Raw genomic sequence first — 18,395 nt, 5'->3', positions numbered from 1 at the left:
ACACTAGGGAAAACTATTATGATCACGTGCTGAAACATTATACCCTATCATTACTTCATCAAAATCACAGTTTTTGAGGTGTAGCCTGTACAATAAAAATGCAGTCTTGGTCTGAAAGTTTCTAGTCATACAGAGTCCATCAAGGCCTGAAAAATTGTCCTAGTGGTTAATTGTTTTTGGTGTAAAATAATTCCACTTTTTCTGGTATAACGTGGTTTCACTGCAGCTTCCAGACACTGGATCTTGCTATGTCATGTCCACCTGCCCCATACTGCCTGCTGTTGAAAACAGCGTGAACACCGTATTCCTCCCTGTGAAGGACTCCAGGTTTACAGTCTATTTTTGAAACATAGCCTAGGAAGGGCTCAACAGTGCCATAAAGATACTGCATAAGTGATAGTCATCTGAATTCTACCAGGTAAATCCCACCCAAAATACCAATTAACACCTTCCTAAAGCCATTCACCTAACTCGTATCACCTTCCTATTCTTTCTCTAACCCATTTGCAATTTCATCCTCCCATGTTAACAACAGCAGCACACTAGGAATTCATATTCGATGCATTATCTCCTGTGATCTCATTGTTTTTGCTCTCAGGGATGCAATTCCTCATCTTGCAAATATGAATACATTCTTTGTTTCTAGAAGCATAATCTAGCACTTAACTGTGATGAAGCACATGTTGACAAAACGAGCCTGCCTGATGATGCGCTCGGGCTGCATTTTCATTATTTTTAACTGCCAAACCTTGCATTATCTGAGAATTTTACTACTATTGATTTCTTTTTCACTCCAAAACATGGGGAAAGGTGTTGAATAGCATGGAAGGAAGTCATTTTGGCCTCATTATTTATGTCTTCCCAGAAGGAAGAGTGTGCATTTACAAATTAATATTTCATTGTTACATTTAATATAAGCTACAGTGATTTAATGTAGTACATATACATGCATGTATCAAAATGTTGGCAGGAGAAAATCAAATTACCGTCGTCTGAATATACTACATCAGCATGGTTTATTTTCTTGTGTAAACTTGGAGATTAATTATAAAAAATCAGGTTTATCTAATAAGACCTATTTTCCATGATATCACAGAAATAATTATTGCACCATTTAAAAAGTTTAAAAATTACTGATTTTTTTCCAGATTGGTATTTTATCCAGGGTGTTAAAATATCTGTTGCTATCATATTTAGCATTAAGATTTTAGAAGATAAAGTTGTTGGAACTTTTTAACTCAAATCTTTTATCTACTAAAATGTGTTTTTTATTTCCTGAATGTTTACAAGTTAAAAAGCAAAAGAAACTCCTGGACATTTTTCTTTCTTCATTTCCTCACACCCTGATTTTTTTCTTCCCTTTTTTCTTTATTTCCCTTTTCCCAGAGGAAAAATAAAGGAGAAATGAGATTTTAGAGTGGAAAGCAAAGAACTTGAAAACTGTGAAAACTAGACAGATTTACCACTTCTTTTTTCCAGGAAATAAAATGTTTCCTACACTTTGACCAATGAAATAATTTTTGACAATTTCTTTTCAAAGGAAAAGAAGGATTGTTGTAGTTGCCTTCCAACTGCAAATATTCTATATTCTATTCTATTCTATTCTATTCTATTCTATTCTAATTCTCTGGGGTATATTTGAAATGTAAACATCAAATTCTTGGAAGGGTCACAAAATGATAGAGGAATATTTTTAATTTTTAATTCTCCTCCCCCCTAGCAGTCTAGAATGGCTAAAGTTCATGTAACTCTCAGTAACTTTGCGGTAATTCAGACACCGAAAACAAGGATCAGTTTGGATTTTCTGGTTACAGGGGTTAACCAGAGGCTACAAAATCTAACTAAGGTCTTACAGAGACTTGAGCAATTTCCTTATGATGATGCTCCGGGATGCCTTTGGCTACCTAGGAATTGGCTACCAACTTGGCTATAACAATTTAGGTTCCAGCTACATTTCTAGACAGTTCATCTATTTTTCTGTGAACTTTCTTTAGGGAATTCTGAGAGAGAAATTGATATTTCTCTGTACATTGTTGGATACTAAAACTTGTATATGACCTGGGTCCTATGGCTTTGATCAGATTTGTCTTTTCCTAAACTCTGAATTCCTCAGAAGAACTTGATATTCCTATAAGTACTTGGGTTTGGCTTTTCAAAGAGTTTTTGGAGAATTTGAGTGCCAGTTGTCATTAAAAGGGAATCTAGCCCAGCCAAACCTTTACGGAGTGGCTTCATATGACAGGTGTTTAAACAGATAGGACCTCATCAGCCTTATGGAGGAGATAATTATAAAATCATGAATAATATGGGGAAGATCTCTAGAGAAGACCTGTACATTATCTCCTCCTATACAAGAACCAAGGTCATCAGTGAAACTGGTGATACAGTTATGACAATCTCAAAGAGGCAACTCTTTGCACAACATGGAATTAAACTGAATTTGTGGATGCTACAAGTTTACATGACAAAACAGCAAATCAATAAAATCCTAGAAGAAAAATCTATTGAGGGCTGCTAAATGCAGAGACATTATCTGTGGCTCCCTGAACCAGAGGGATAGTCTAGGAACTGTGCGCTTGCCCTGTCCTGCTGTTCTTTCCAAGGCATCTGTTACCAGGCATTGCCAGACATAAGGTATTCAATTAGATAAAACCTTGGCCTGACCTGGCAGAGTCATTCTTTGTTTCTTTGACCTAATGACATGAGAAATCACCCTCAAGTTTAGAACAGAGGCCCAAATTGTAGAAGACCAAACTTAGCTGATATGATACTCGTTTTCCGAGCTTCAGATCTAAGACATCCTAAGATGAGAATTTAGCAGTCACAAGAAGCTGGATTCAATGACCTAAAGCTTCCTTTGAATTTCACTCACTATTCAACACACCAGAATCAATAGAGGGACATTAGGCTAAAATTTATCATCCTGTAACATCATCTTTGTTTTGTCATGTAAAGTTAAACCAATCCTCTCTATGAAAAAACAAAAATCATTCTTAACAACTTCCTCTTGAATTTGTTGATAAGGGACCTCAATTATGACCTGTGTACTCCATTTGCCTCTTCAAGTTGTCAGTGGGTCAGTGACAGATTAAATAAACCGCAAGGAACATTTATCAAAAGTTAAAACAAAAAGTTGCATAAGGAACACATTGTTTGATGTGTGTTTTGCAATACCGTGTCAGGTCCTAGTGAAGCGGTATGCAAATGTGACAGGGTTGGGTAAAAGAGGTCACAAAAGACAAGCAAAGGTCTCCTGGAGCACTGACAATATTCTTACAATTTAAAAGCTGACAAAGTAGCTTTTCCAACTTGTGAACAAAACTCCTGAGTGAATGAGGTTTAACAATTTCATTGCTGTGAAAGCTGAATCATCACTGTTTTCCGCATATACGGTTTTTACATTTTCTTTTATACAATATGTAAGGAAAACGGAGTGACATTTTTGCCCAATTTTGCCCAATGTTCTATGTTTGTGTATGCTTTTGGGTTTGTTTGTCTGTCCTTGACCACCAATTGCTTTTGTACCTCCTGACCAATTTCAAAAATTGTGGCAGAGCAGAAGAGATTTCAGTCATAATAAAATTCTACACATTTTTTTGGAAATAGTCCGTAAAGAGATTCTATTACTTTCCCCTCAGGGAAAGAATAAGTATATTAGAGGTCAAAATCCATGTAAGAGAGATCTTTCGAGACTTGCTTCATTAGCTGCATTGTTCAGAGATTGACTTCAAATAACCTAGGAAAGAGGTAGAACATCTGTATCTATGATTAGTAAAGCCTTCTCTCCCTCAATATCCTACCAAGGTTATTCATTTAGAAGCAGGCTAACTGCATGATAAAGTTCTTACTGCTTCTTGGCTCTGATGGGAGAGACGCTGAAAGCCCGCAGAAGGGATTACGAAAGGCACTGAGCTGTACTGCTGCAGAGAGACGAGGACTCTGGTAGTCCAGCAGCTCGCGCTCCTAAGAAGTGGTGCCTTGAAGTTGACTGGCACTGTGATGGGAGGGATTTTTGCACTATTTTTTTTTGCCTAATATATTCAGCTCTTGTATATCCCCGACATCACACTTTCTGGTAATGCATTCAGTCGCGTAGTTAGCATCTCTCCTGTGGGGTCTTCTCCTCTCTCAGCTGCTCCCATGAGAAGGCTGTGCATTAGAAGGGTTTTGGTTTTGCTCTTTGCACAGTTTCTTTTTGCTGTGGTATCTGCTCTAAGCACAAACAGGCTTTTTGTTCCCAGGGCTCCCAGTCTCATTTCAGAAGGCTTACATTGCCTTTACCGAAAACTTTGTGCTAAACTGTTTTCAGTTGCTGCAGAAGGTTCCACTGCTCTGCACTCAGTATGCAGAGCACCTCTCTGTCTTCAGCTTCGGCAACTATCCTCCCCGGAGGATAATAATTTATCAACAGTAATAGTAAAAATATCAACTAAAAACTTAAAGACACATAGAAAATTTCATCTGCTTGGGTCTCACTGGGAGTGCGGCAATCTGCTGTTCAGTCCTCTTTATAAAGCAATGCAAGTGCCCCCTCTAGTAGACTATACCTGCGGTTTATTGAAGTTTGCAAAATGATATAGTACTAATTGGTTTCACGGCTATGCTAGCAAAATTGTTTTCGTCATATGCGGGATATCAGCAGCAATGGAGTTCATAACACCAGGAAAAGCTACAGCATTTAAAATTTCCGCGGCAGATTTCCATTCGAATATGGGTTGGAACGTATAGGTTGAGCAGGTCTAAGTGTCATATCAGGCTGTAGAGAAATGCTTTTCTTCCTTGGACTTCAAGAGCAGAGTATGAGCAAAAAATTGCGTACTGCTGAAACACTACAGATTACTGCAGGAAAATGCAACGACAATGTGCCAAGGCACAGTTATGTATTCTCGGGGAATGTAGAATGATTTTAGAGACTGCTGAGCCACATTGTGTGGCCATTGCATTCACCAGTGACATACGGCCACGTCTGGATGAAAAACCAGCAGTTGCTTAACAGAGCGCCACCGTCACAGTGCTTTGAGCCAGGCAGAGCTCACCAGCACTGGATCTGACCTGCATGGCAGGGGGAATTTGAAGGAGACAGATAGAAATGCAATTAGCCACGCTGAAATTCAGCCATGACAGTGAGGAGAGTATACCCACTCATGCAGAACAAAAATTAAAGAGCATCTTTAGTGATCCCAAGCTGAAAAGGTCTTGGGTTTTCATCTCATTCCGATGGTGGTACCACCTGCAGCCCTGTGCCTACATCTGTTGCTGGTGCAGCTCTCACTACCCCTTTGAGCATCCCAAAACAGCATCCGCACCTTGCAGTCAGATAAGTGTGGATGAAACATCACCCACTTCACCACATCCAGCAGGACTAACACGTGGAAAGTGACAGCTATAATACCTGAGTATGCCTTTGTCTGAAGGCCAATGACATGGAAGGTATCATTTGTTATCACTCATGGAGCAACAAGCCTGGAGTCAGCATGGCTTTAGCGCGCTATGTGTTACTGCAGGCAGTTATCCCACCACACAGGAGAAGTCACTTATGGTAAAGAAATGGAGTGAAAAAAAAGATTAGAAATGGAAAGATTAATCTGAATTATTAAAGCTTTGACTGGCTCATGGTTGTACAAAGGACATATAAATGGTACAATATCATAGAATCATAGAATCTTCATGGTTGGAAGGGACCTTTGAGATCATCGAGTCCAACCATACACACACAAAAAAACGCAAACCCTTACAATCTCTGCCACTAGAGCATGCCCTGAAGTGCCACATCTAGATGTTTCTTAAACACCTCTAGGGATGGTGACTCAACCCCCTCCCTGGGCAGGCTGTTCCAGTGCCTGACCACTCTTGCAGTAAAGGAATTCTTCCTAATATCTAATCTAAATCTCCCCTGCTGCAGCTTCAGACCATGTCCTCTGGTCCTGTCATTATTCACCTGGGAGAAGAGGCCAACACCCACCTCTCTCCACCCTCCTTTCAGGGAGTTGTAGAGGGCAATGAGGTCTCCCCTCAGCCTCCTTTTCTCCAAGCTAAACATGCCCAGCTCCCTCAGCCTCTCCTCATATGCCCTGGTCTCCAGACCCCTCACCAGCCTGGTAGCTCTCCTCTGGACACGCTCCAGCACTTCAACGTCCCTCTTGTACAGAGTAAGTATCGAGTAAGATCTTTTTAGTTGGTTTTGTATTTGCAATAGACTCTTTAAGCTTTTAATTCTATGCAAAGTTTTTTGGCATTGCAGATGGATGTAGCAGATAAATATTGATTTAGAACATTTGGCAAATGGTCCATTGAGTTCTGTACCCTGGTCCTAACTCTTCAGGGGAAAATTATCAGACGGAAAGAGGGCAGCTATAGGAAAACTTCACAAGTGAAATTTCTTTGTGCCCATTTTTGAACTGGGCTTTTGAACACGGTCGTTAATTTTTATCCTTTTTCCTAACTGTTAAGTTTTAGTGTTGCAATGTTATTCAAAATAATGAAGATGTTTTAACTAGCTGTGTAAAAATCCAACCATTTCTGAAGCAGGCTGAACTTTGAGCCACAACCATATCTCAACAGTGAGTTCCACAGGCTATTTGCAACATGAAATGTATTCCAGGACAAAATAAATGCATTTGCTGCTTTTCATTTTTGCTTAAAAAACAGTGGAACAGCTTTGTATTTCCCTACAGAAGAACAAGGTCCCTAAGGAGAGCAGAGTGCGCTTGACAGAGCATAGGATCATTCACTCTATGCTTCCTCAAGTAGCAGAGCCCACCTTTCCTCTCCAGCAGAAAAGAAAGGACAATGCACAACTGCATTTTCCCACCACACACTAAAGAGCATAGGACACATCCTCAGCCTGTCTCACATCTGCTCTTTCCTGCAGATCCACAGTGCTCCAGCAGAGACCAGAAGCCACCATCAATCTTCCCGTATGGATGGAGCTCACAGGGAAGTGTGAACTGCAGTAAAATACCTGGTAAGAAAAGATCTGGTAGGAAATTATATCCAAGCTCAAGTAAGCACAGCCCTACATATAAAATATCCTAAAAGTATTTACAGATACATAGGTACTGTGAAGAATTACACTCCACAGTCAAGCCAGACAGACTATGAAGTTATAAGTATAAGCTGCAGCAGCGAAAATATTAAGAAATACCTTTATAAATGTATGGCTGTTTAAGCACTGGAACAAGCTGTCGAGGCAGGTTATGGAATTGCTAGCAATGGTGCTATTCAAGGCTGGATTTGACATTGCCCTATTAGGGATGATATACGTGGAGCTAAATCATTTCTGCCATGATGCAGCTCCTTTCCAGCCCAAATGAGCCAAATGTAAATGTGATGTGCATCGATACATACTAAGTACAAGGAATGAAACTCACGCTAAATTCCATCAACACGCAGAAAAGGTGCATCCAATAAAGAACCTTAAATAACCCAGTCGTAGGAATGAGCGTTGCCATGAAAGGGTAGAAAAATGAAAGCAAGGGGTGTTCAGATAAATGCTTGAGGCATCTGAAAAGGAAACATCCTTTACTACCTGAACAGGATTTGTGTATTGAATAAGAGTACTAAACATACATTTTTAAGTGCAAAAGAAAACCATCCCTTTTAGCCTTTAACTTTTTAGCTCAAAACATGCTTTCTCTTATGAAACCACTTTTTTCAAAGGATTGTAGAAATGCTTGCAGCAAATTAGAAGCAGCTCAAATAGCTACCAGTCTGTTAGCTGCAGATGGAGAGCTGAGGAAGCTATTTTAATAATAATAATAAAAAAGACAACTGTGTTTGGAGACTTCATTTTGGACAAATGGGTCAATCGAGTTCCCACTAGAGTCAGAAGGAGGAAGAGTTTAGCTAGCTATGCTCAGGCAACAAACCCAGCCAATGTCTTTGGCATTTGCTCTGTTGTTATGGAGGATCTGGTAGTGATGGTTTTTGCCTGGGCAATGGTCCAAGGATGAATGCTTCAACCTGAGCCGAGCCTCAGCATCACTGACCAGCAGACCTGCAGACCTACCTCCTGGGGTGGCGCAACTGCCCTACGGAATAGAATCATAGAATGTGTTGGGTTGGAAGGGACCTTTAAAGGTCATCTAGTCCAACCCCCCTGCAGTCAACAGGGACATCTTCAACTAGATCAGGGTGCTCAGAGCCTCATCAAGCCGGGCCTTGAATGTCTCCAGGGGTGGGGCCTCCACCACCTCTCTGGGCAACCTGTTCCAGTGTTTCACCACCCTCATTGTAAAGAACTTCTTCCTGTCTAATCTAAACCCACCCTGCTCTAGTTTAAAACCATTGCCCCTCGTCCTATCGCTACATGCCCTTGCAAACAGCCCCTCCCCAGCTTTCCTGTAGGCCCCCTTCAGGTACTGGAAAGACCCTATAAGGTCTTCATGGAGCCTTCTCTTCTCCAGGCTGAACAATCCTAACTCTCTCAGCCTGAATGATGACATTAAAGTTGATAAGAGACCTTCTGGTAAGTCTCTACAGCAAAAGAAGGGCGAGAATTCAATCTGTAAGGGATTCAAGTCAGTTTATACATATATGCTGTACAGGCATGTATGTATACATATCTTAGAGCTTATGTATATAACCTTAGGCGTCAAAGTCTACACAGACACTCTAGCTTTTTCAGAGATGGGTAGGACCTTCCAGAGATTAACTTAGCTCATCCCAAATATGTACTAAATGATGGTCCAAATGACTTCGGAGTTGCTTGTTTCTCTCTGTTGACTGCAAAGGAAATTGAGATTCTGTCACTTCAGTTAAGGGAGGAACCTTTGGGACACCTGAAATTAGGTGCTACAAAACCTGTTGTTAGGACTGAAGCTGGCTGTGCTTCTCCCTGCATCCCTTTCTGCTGGGTGTGAGAAGGCTCAGAGGAGATATCCTCATCTCACCTATGTTTGGGCAAAAAAGGACAGCCCCGGTCCTGTTGCCTCCCCCTGACCATGCCTCTCCAGGACATAGCTGCAGGGACAGACTGCATGGTGCGAGTGTAGCAGAGTATCCCAGACAGGCTTTGGTCTTCCACTCAAAATCCAGGAAAGACTGTTCTGAGGGGTAGATTATCCTTTTGTATAGAAACGAAAAAAACCAAAACCCAAACAAAACAACCCTCTGCAACTGGGAATAAACTTGCTAGGGAGTATACCAGATTATGAGGAAATCAACCTTACAAATATGGAGAGTGTCTAAACCCATTCATACTATTATCTATGTTATCTGCCCATCCAAATAGGTAATTTTAAACATTTTTATATCTTTCCATTTTTTTTATCCTACTGCCATATGGGTTTTTTTTTTGTTATTCCCATTTCCCACTGTAAAAGTCAAGAACAGACATTTTCTAATTAAGGACAAGGTATTTCCAAAGTTCTTAGTGATCTTCTGAGTGGGTGGGGACATGAACTGCCTTAACATTTAAAATGACAGATTCACTGTATTTCTAAGGCATGGAGTGGTGGGGGTTTATGTCAGTAGGTGGCTGCCCTACAGGGTCATTCTCTTGCTCCTCGTACAGGTAGGAGATGATCATATAACATGAGATTCATATGGGATTCGCTTTACTGCTGCATCAAAAGGACAAAACCAAAATCAGAGTTACTCTTGAAATATTTCTGCTTTGCTGCTGTAATCAGAAAGTCCAGCAAAGGTTAGAAATGCTGTGATACTTCACGTACAGGTAAACTAGTGATCGCATGCACTTTAGTTCTCACATTTGTCTTCTGAGGTTTAAAAAAAATAGTTTCCTCATCTGCACTAAGACTTTTTTCTGTGATTTCCATCGACTCTACCACTAATGGTAGTACTGTGACATCTCAAATTCACTTAAAGGTGATCACCAGCCATTATTTTAACAACTGCTATCCAAAAGAAGTTAGATGGCTTCTGTCTGAAATACTAATAACTGCCTGGAGTCTTGTCTGCTTTTGACTTGCTTCCTCCTTCCATGTGAATAACTCAGGGGAAGGAATAACTGGGAATTTAAACAGCAAAGTCTGCACTGGAAGTATAATTTCTGCCATCCGTCTTGTACTCTTATATCAGGCGTGGGGTTATGGCAGGAAACAGGTAGCCTATTGCTTCCTAAAGTTTTTGTATCTCTTTACTACACCACTTCTAACAGTATTGTTATTGGTGGTAGTAGTAATAATATTGCAATGTGCCATAGGGCATCCAGTGAGCTCAGTGTTCTCTAAAGACTCAACAAGAAATAGCCATTCCCATGAAGATCTTACAGATCTCATGGTCTGGACCTACAAAGGGCAGGAAATATTTCTTACATCCACTGTGAATCCAGCCTTCTAAAAACACATACACTTTATAATAGAAAAAGCATAATTGCGCTCTAATTACATTGTAGTTACATTTTAACATAAGATTTCCACTAATCTATATAATGAGGTACTTCATGGACTGGCCAAAAAATAATTACAGTGTGAAATTATATAATTAATATACCTGCATTTAAAAATATACAGTCAGATCCTCAGCTGAGTTAAATCACTATCTCTGTGATGATATCAGTCTGGTTCCTGTGCATTAAAAAGCAAATCATGGGAGCAATAATATCTCAATTATATAGTTAACCTTCTGGTTATATTAATTAGTGATGATTAGGCATGGGAAACCATAATTATGTCACATACTTAACATCCCTTTGAAATTGCGTCATGAATCCAAACACAAAAGGCAGATGTGAACATCTAACCAGGTCCATTTCTGACGACTAGAACAAATCTGAAACTCAACGATTTGACCCTCTATCTCCTATCTGAAAAGCATCCTGTGGCGATAGCTCTGCTGGTGTCAAACTTGCAGAAGAAACTGCAGTTTGTATTTGTCCCAGAAGAGAAACGCAAGGTAGAACTGTCCCATATTCTGATATCACATGGTGGTTACAAAACCTGACTTAAAAAAAAATTAAAAAAAAGAGTCAAACATCTAGGTCCAGTTCAGTTCCTAAAGAAGGAAGCCCTGAAACTAAAGAAGGTCCTTTTCTCTAACTCACCACATTTAGCCACCTGAGTGGGGTACAAACAGCTAAAAATCAGCACTCCTTGCTCCTTTTTGCAGGAGGTCCTGGCAGTCAGAGCATTATTTACACAGGACCTTTCTGAAGATTTGGTCCTCACTGTCTCTGAAAACACAGTGGTAGACACTGTACTGGGGAAACTGGTTTTCCTGAGGCAGCTGTCTGAGAAGACCCTGCTATAATGAAGAGGGAGTCAAAGCAAGCAGGATTTTCCGCCACTGTCCTCATGCCTAACTTGAGACCGGAGTTTCTCACCTTCAAGGATAAAGAAGAGAAAAGACTACCCGAACTAACACTCTTCCCCCAGTATATCACAGACATGCTTTATCCCAGCAGAACATTCCCTCACAGCAGGACTACAGTAAACAGTTAATGTGTAGGTCATTCACTCCAAATTTAGAAAAATATTAAACATTTCACTTTTATATAGGCTTCTATCACCTACTGGAACCCACAGACGCTCTGCACTGCGGTAGGAATTATGGACCTAAACATTTGTGCAAGTCCAGGGTTATTCCTGTCGTTCAGATGGCAGCATCCTGCTACTTCCTCAGGAAAAAGGACAAGTGCAGAAGAACAACCCAGAATTTCCATTAAAATTAATCCTTTGAAAAATGAATGTCAGAAGCAAAGGTATATTTTTAACCAAACAAATATACTTTAAATGGACATTTTGCAAATGTCAGGTTGGAGTGCTCCAAAGTTAGGAGCTGCCAGAATTAATCATAGAATCATAGAATCTTCACGGTTGGAAAGGACCTTTGAGATCATCGAGTCCAACCATACACACACAAAAAGCCCCCCTACAATCTCTGTCACTAGAGCATGCCCTGAAGTGCCACGTCTAGATGTTTCTTAAACACCTCTAGGGATGGTGACTGAACCCCCTCCCTGGGCAGGCTGTGCCAGTGCCTGACCACTCTTGCAGTAAAGGAATTCTTCCCAATATCTAACCTAAACCTCCCCTGCCGCAACTTCAGACCATGTCCTCTGGTCCTGTCATTATTCACCTGGGAGAAGAGGCCAACACCCACCTCTCTCCAACCTCCTTTCAGGGAGTTGTAGAGGGCAATGAGGTCTCCCCTCAGCCTCCTCTTCTCCAAGCTAAACATGCCCAGCTCCCTCAGCCTCTCCTCATATGCCCTGGTCTCCAGACCCCTCACCAGCCTGGTAGCTCTCCTCTGGACACGCTCCAGCACTTCAACGTCCCTCTTGTACAGAGGGGCCCAGAACTGAACACATTCCCTGTGTAAGGTTGCCTGTGTATTCTGCCTTGCACTTCCAGGTACTTTGTGGCTGTTATTGTCTGGTTTTCCTTTTATTTTTTTTTTAATCTATGTAACTTGACTTTGAAGGGCTGACTTGCAAATCTGGCATTTGTAATTCTGGGAAACCCCTCTTTGCAAATTTTTTCGTCTATATTGACTCAGTTATTATTTGATGAGTTGTTTGCTTTCTGCTGTGCTAGCAGCAAGAGACACCGGTACAACACGGGCCACAGTTAAAGCATTGACCAACAGCATTAACAGTCTTGGGGTCTTCAATGGATCTACTCTAACCATTCACGATAAACCAGGTTCAATAGAAAGCTCTGCCCTGTGAGGACCCCGTGTCTGTGAGGCCATGGGTGTATCACAGGTAGAGCAAGGTCTCATTAGCTGGCTTTGTCATTTAAGGCACTGAAGGCACATGGCACTTTGCAGGATATAACCTTGTACCACTTTGGTAAGACATGATTCCCATCTTTTAGTTCACCAAACTGGAAAACTCTTGCCTAATATTTACCAGCAGCAGTTCCCAGGCATTGCAAACTGTTCTCTAACGATATTTCCAATTCAACCTGAGATTTCTGAATGAAATGTCTGTAGAAGGGTTATGTAAATGTTTTCTTTTTCAACCTGAAGTTCACTCAATATAATATTATAGAAGCAATCCTTGCAAAGATCTTGCTTCAAGAGAGGTTGTTTTTTTCTTTTCTCTTTTGCTCTTGGCAGTGGTTGTGACAAGAATGACAGCGCAAAACGCGACAGAAAGTTATAAACACTACTTCTCCTCAGACAGAAAACAAAATCCAGATTACCGCCATCCTAGATGGGAAACTGAGCCACTCTGCTTTCAGAAACTCTCACCCTTGTCTCATCCTGGGGCTGCAGCGTGTGTATGAATTGAGTGCAATTTCAACTGATGCTCCTGGCCTGTGTGGATGCTGATGCTTTCGTGGTCAGCCCAAAGATGAGCATCACCTACAGGCACTGTTTGGGGCTCCTTGGGAGTGACAAATTTGGGATCTGACAAGCAAAGAGTATGGGCCACCCATATCTATAGCTGTCTAAAAAAGGGCCACCAGCAGAGGAAAGGTGCTTTTCATCACTTCAGTGGTTTTTTTTTTTGCCTTTACTTCAAGTTGCTGCGCAAGCAAGGGAGTGCCATTTGGCCCCACCCTTTGATATGCACCTCCTGACACCCAACAAGAAGGTTGCCATAATCTGGTAACGAGACAAGCATGAGCCTCCCCTTCCCCACTGTCATCCTATTCTCCATTCTGCCACGCAGGTTGCTTTTTCCTAAACCCCTTGCTCAGGTCTGGATCCATCCCTGTCACAACCTACCATGTTCTCTGCTCGTCCTGCTGGCGTTCTTCCCTTGCCCCTCTCAGCACTTTCTTTCCATCAAGCCCTCTTACACTGCAGAGCTGTGCACAGTGTCCGAAGAGCTGGCACAGGGCAGACCATGCCAGGGGCCATTGTCATGATTTAACAGTGTAGATGATTGAATTAGAGGTTTTGGCACGGCTTTTTCTGTATTAATGAAACTGAACCAATCATGCAATTCCTTGGGGTCTTTTGCCTCACTCCTCCCTTTCCCTTCTGGAATCTCCACCATCCTACTCCTTCCCACCTTGTCCAGCTGCTCCAGAGATGTTGCGTGCAGGACGGATGAGGCCATGCCTCAGCCCCCTTGGTTAGTGTCACAGATGCATTATCAGGGGACAGTCAAAATATGAATCATGGGGTTGGGGGATGCATACACCTACAGGACTTTTCTTGATGGGAAGAACAAGAAGTCGTAGGTTTTTGGTGGGGTTTAGGTTTTTCAGAAAAGTATAAGACTCTTCTCCAAACTTTGGCTCTATCTTGTGGCTTTGCATATTTAGTTACCTCTTACTGTAGTGTAGGACTAGGGCTTGTGTACTAGAAGCATGAATGGAATTTAAGACATTAACTGTAAAGATGTAGAATTCTGTCCACAGGTAAGCTTTCCTGCCATCAGAAAGCCAGCATGAAGGGTTTTGGGTCTGGGCAGCCACTGCTGAGATTTTCCATAGAATCATTGGTGGGGTTCAGACTTGTGATACGGCAAAACTCTGACAAACTTGGATGCGATTGCACTGAACGACGCTGCCTCAGAAAGCCATTTTGGGCATATTTCCTTCTCCCTGCCCGACGTACCTGCCCAGCAAACTCATTAACCACACAGACGCACTAAAATGCTTGGAACAGAAATGAGAATAGAAGCAACGAAAACAATTATTTTGCTAAAAGAGCTGGGTTTACGGTTCTAATTCGTCTGCGCCTTCCCCTACCTGGGTGCGACGCAAAGGAAATCTCTGCAGCTGATCTGGGACTTCGCAAACCGAGGAGGGATTATGCACTAGAATACTGACAGGCCCCTTCGCTTACAGCCTGGCAACAACCACAACCGTCATCTCCTCTCTGAGATAAAGTCCATCAATCTTATTCTTACACCAACCTGTTCCCCTCTGCCCCTCACACAAAGCCGGGAGAGCAGCCCTCCTCGGGAAGGATGCTAAAACCTTTCCTTCCTTGGCACCCTCCTCTTTTAACTTACTCTTTCGGCTGGCCTCCCATCAAAGTCAGGTCAACACATATCCATTTTCCGTGCTGAGCTGACTAGCTTTCAATAACAATTTCTCCTTCATTTTGTAACAGAGATCAATAAAACTGCCCCTCTCCCATATTGGCCGAGATTCCATCAACGTCATTTGCTCTTTATTGTTGCTACGGCTTTGTTTTGTTTCCTTGTTTCTTTTTTTTTTCTCTTTCTCTTTTTTCTTTTCTCTATTTTTTTTTTTTTTTTTGGCAAGGCACAGATCAATTTAACAAGATGAAAACGACTTAGACTTTCACTCAAGGTAAAATCTGCACTTTATAACCCAGGATGTAATTTACAATCCTGTCATTAAGCTCTGTTAATCCTATTATTATGAAGATAAATAATTACCCATAGCGAAGAAAGGGATTCCCAACAGAGTAGAATTATATTTTCCATCAGTAATGAAAAATATCCCTGCCGCAGTGACACTGGAAATACAGATAGTGAGTACTCCCAAGAGTCCCAGGAAAGGTTTGCTACGCAGGCAGTCCTTCATGGAGCTCGAGAGGGTAGCAGTCAGGAGAATCAGCATCAGGCTCACCAAAATCTTGCCCCTGGCCAAGAGACTGGTCTGGTGGAAGTCCTTCCAGAGGCTAAAGGACGCTAGTGAGTAGAGCTGCAGATCTTGGTGATCCAGCTGCATCTTGTGCATCAGTTTACAGAATTCACTCTCCCACTTCTCCCCAATGAGGTCCTGGGTGACAGAGCCATACGTTTGGAGGTAGTAAGTGATTTGGATGGCTCTGGCTGATTTGACTCTCTGGTCCTTGCTGTTTGGTACTTCCATGACCCCTCCGAGCTGGTGGCCAATAAAACTGCTCCTTCCATCCTGGGAGGGAAAGCAAAAAAGATGAGCATGTGGTTATCCTGCGTAAGATGTGATACAGTGATACCGCTCGACTCTACCTTCCTTTCACAGATATGCCAAGAGCTCGGCTCAAAGGCCACTGCAGTCAACAGCAGTCGTGCCATTCACTCTAGTGGGCTTTGGGACACATCCCTGGTCCCTGCCACCACTCTGCTCCTTACTCATTATAGACTCATTGGCAATTCTCTGCTGCAGTTCAGGGACTGCCCAGATACTCATTGCGGTCCCAGATGTTCAGGGACTGAAATGTAGCATGCAAGCTCCTCGCCCCCCGGGAGAGGATCGCTTTCCCACGTTTCGGCTGTGACAGTCAACAACAAATCTCCGGTTACTGAAGTATGAAATGTTTGAGATGAAGATCAATTTCTGGAAGACTTGTGATTCCCTGACATTTTGGAAGTGCTTTTAAGAAGTTGGAAACGTACAGAAAATGAGGTCTGGTTCCTCAGTACACAGATGTAAATGCAGATAGATCCAGTTCAATAGCTATTCTGGCTTTATATATAATTAAAACTGGATTTTTTGAATCAGAGATAAGAATCTACCTTACGCCTTGATTTATCCAGGATTTTGATTTTTTATATTTCAAGAATATAAACGTTACTCTGGTCTTATTTAACTCAGTATATGCTAAGACATAAAAACTCCACGACAATCAGTAAAGGACACATCAGGTGCCGTCAAAATCAGCCCCCATCTATTTACAAGACCAGACTACATTTTTGTAGAGTTATCTGGTCCCTTTTAGATTTTTTTTCTTTTTTTTTTTAAGAAAGATTTTGTAAGAAATGTTCTTGCTTTTTAGCCACTGGTTATTCTAGTTCTCTAGAATAACTGTGATGCGCCCCTCTCAAGACAGGAGAAGCTTGCATGAATTTAGAAGATCAAACCAAATTGCAAACCTAGGAAGGTGACTGCGTAGATTGGATAAAAATGCCCTAGCACAAGTAATCTCTTTGATCAAAAACTCTAAACCCAGGAATTAAATGTCTGTTGCACACCAAAAAAAACCCAGCCCTTTGCTTTTTTTGTTTGTAAATGGGATTAAAAGTTTCCAGATTTCTTTCCTCTTGTATTTGAGAAAAAATAAAATTATCAAGCCAGTTAATACATAAAACATCTTGCAGCAGAGAGTTCAGATGAGATAATACTCTTTGCCTAGATGTGCTGGGGGAATGAGCTGACTGCCAGCCCGAATTTGGGAGATGCTCTGCCCTACACACACACATGGAAGCAGTCATCTGCGAAAGGCCAGAAGCATTTGGGGGAAACACTTTTAACATCTATTACATCCAACATTAACCATTTCTAGAGACACTAGTGCTGCACGCAGGTCATTATCTGAAATTGCCAGACCTGCTCACCATAATGATCCCCATCCCTAGGAAAAATCAATGAAGCGAGGTACCAGGCTTTATGAAACATAGATGTCTTCCGGGACGCCTGCTCGGAGAGCAAATAAATATTGTAAATTGAGAGACAGTGCTGAAAATGTTTTATATACTCACCTTGCCGTGTCTCTGGTATGTAAAGGAGGTAATCCTCCCACTGAGAAATTTCTGCCTATGCCTGCTTTCGTGGCAGGAGCTCACACTGTGTTCAGCATTTGCCTGCCACAGCCCAGGGAACGTGACAAAGTGCTTTTCAGAAGTTCATTTTTTTCCCTATTCCCAGTTGTTATTTCCCATTGAAATAATGGCTTCTGGCGAGGCATCCTGGCACGAGCTGACATGAAAGGTGGTTTGCAGTCTAATGCCAGCTTCTCAAATCACCTGAAGCCTCATTGCAAATGTCATATAAGCAGAGACAGCTAGCACAGGGGGGCAGCTGGTGCTCTTTGGGTTCCAAAAAAACCTTGTCTCTGGCATTTCGTGTTAGAATCCTATTTTGATTCATTATCCTATGGTTTTTTTTTTTTTTTTTGAAGGAGGGTCCTTTTTGAAGGAGGGGTCATACCTAACACTCCCACACTCACAAAAGGTATATTTCCAAGCTGGTAATTAAGATTTGAGCAATGCGGTCCCTGCTCACATCAGATGCAACTTTGCGGTTACAAATCCCCTTTGGCACTGCTTTGAAATTTTAGGGAGAAATGTCATATTTCCTCAGTATATATATGCAGTGTTGACATTCAAACGTTTTCAGCCACTGCAGGATACTTTAGCAGCACAGCTCCAAACTCAGGCAGTGGACTGTAATTCAGATTTCATTGACCCACTATGCAATGCGCACGGCAAGGTTATGGGAAACTTTGCGATGGCCATCTGCCTTCCTCTGCGAAAGGTGCACCGAACGACAGCAACATTTCAAAAGAGGCAACAGAGCAGGCACAAATAAATCATGTTCTGCCGTATCTCCTGTGAGACAGAAGATAACGGCTATTTGTTACACTGATGTACAATAGGGCACCCAGCTCATATATCTGCAAAATAGAGAGCGAGCTTTCAGATGGAATCGAGGAAATCACAGATGCTGAATTGCTCTGAGGTCGTTTTGTCCATCCCCTTCCTTCCAAAGGCAGATTGCTTCCTATTTACCCAAGGGTTTTGCCTTTGCTGCTTTTATAGCATGCAAACATGAACCCGCCACCACGGCATTTGGGAA

General features: G+C 41.9%; 1 protein-coding gene across 2 annotated transcripts in view; it reads right to left on the bottom strand.

Annotated features, from left to right (window-relative positions):
* The window catches only part of PTCHD4 (patched domain containing 4), a 100,354-nt gene that overhangs the window by 58,363 nt on the left and 23,596 nt on the right, over positions 1 to 18,395 (bottom strand). For both annotated transcript variants that reach the window (XM_063330600.1, XM_063330601.1), the window contains exon 2: positions 15,272 to 15,752. In XM_063330600.1, coding sequence (XP_063186670.1) covers positions 15,272 to 15,752 — 481 coding nt within the window. The remainder of the gene's footprint in view (positions 1 to 15,271; positions 15,753 to 18,395) is intronic.

Source organism: Chroicocephalus ridibundus, chromosome 3, assembly GCF_963924245.1.
Source record: "Chroicocephalus ridibundus chromosome 3, bChrRid1.1, whole genome shotgun sequence".
Lineage (NCBI taxonomy): Eukaryota > Metazoa > Chordata > Aves > Charadriiformes > Laridae > Chroicocephalus > Chroicocephalus ridibundus.
This window is presented reverse-complemented; position numbering and strand designations above follow the sequence as displayed.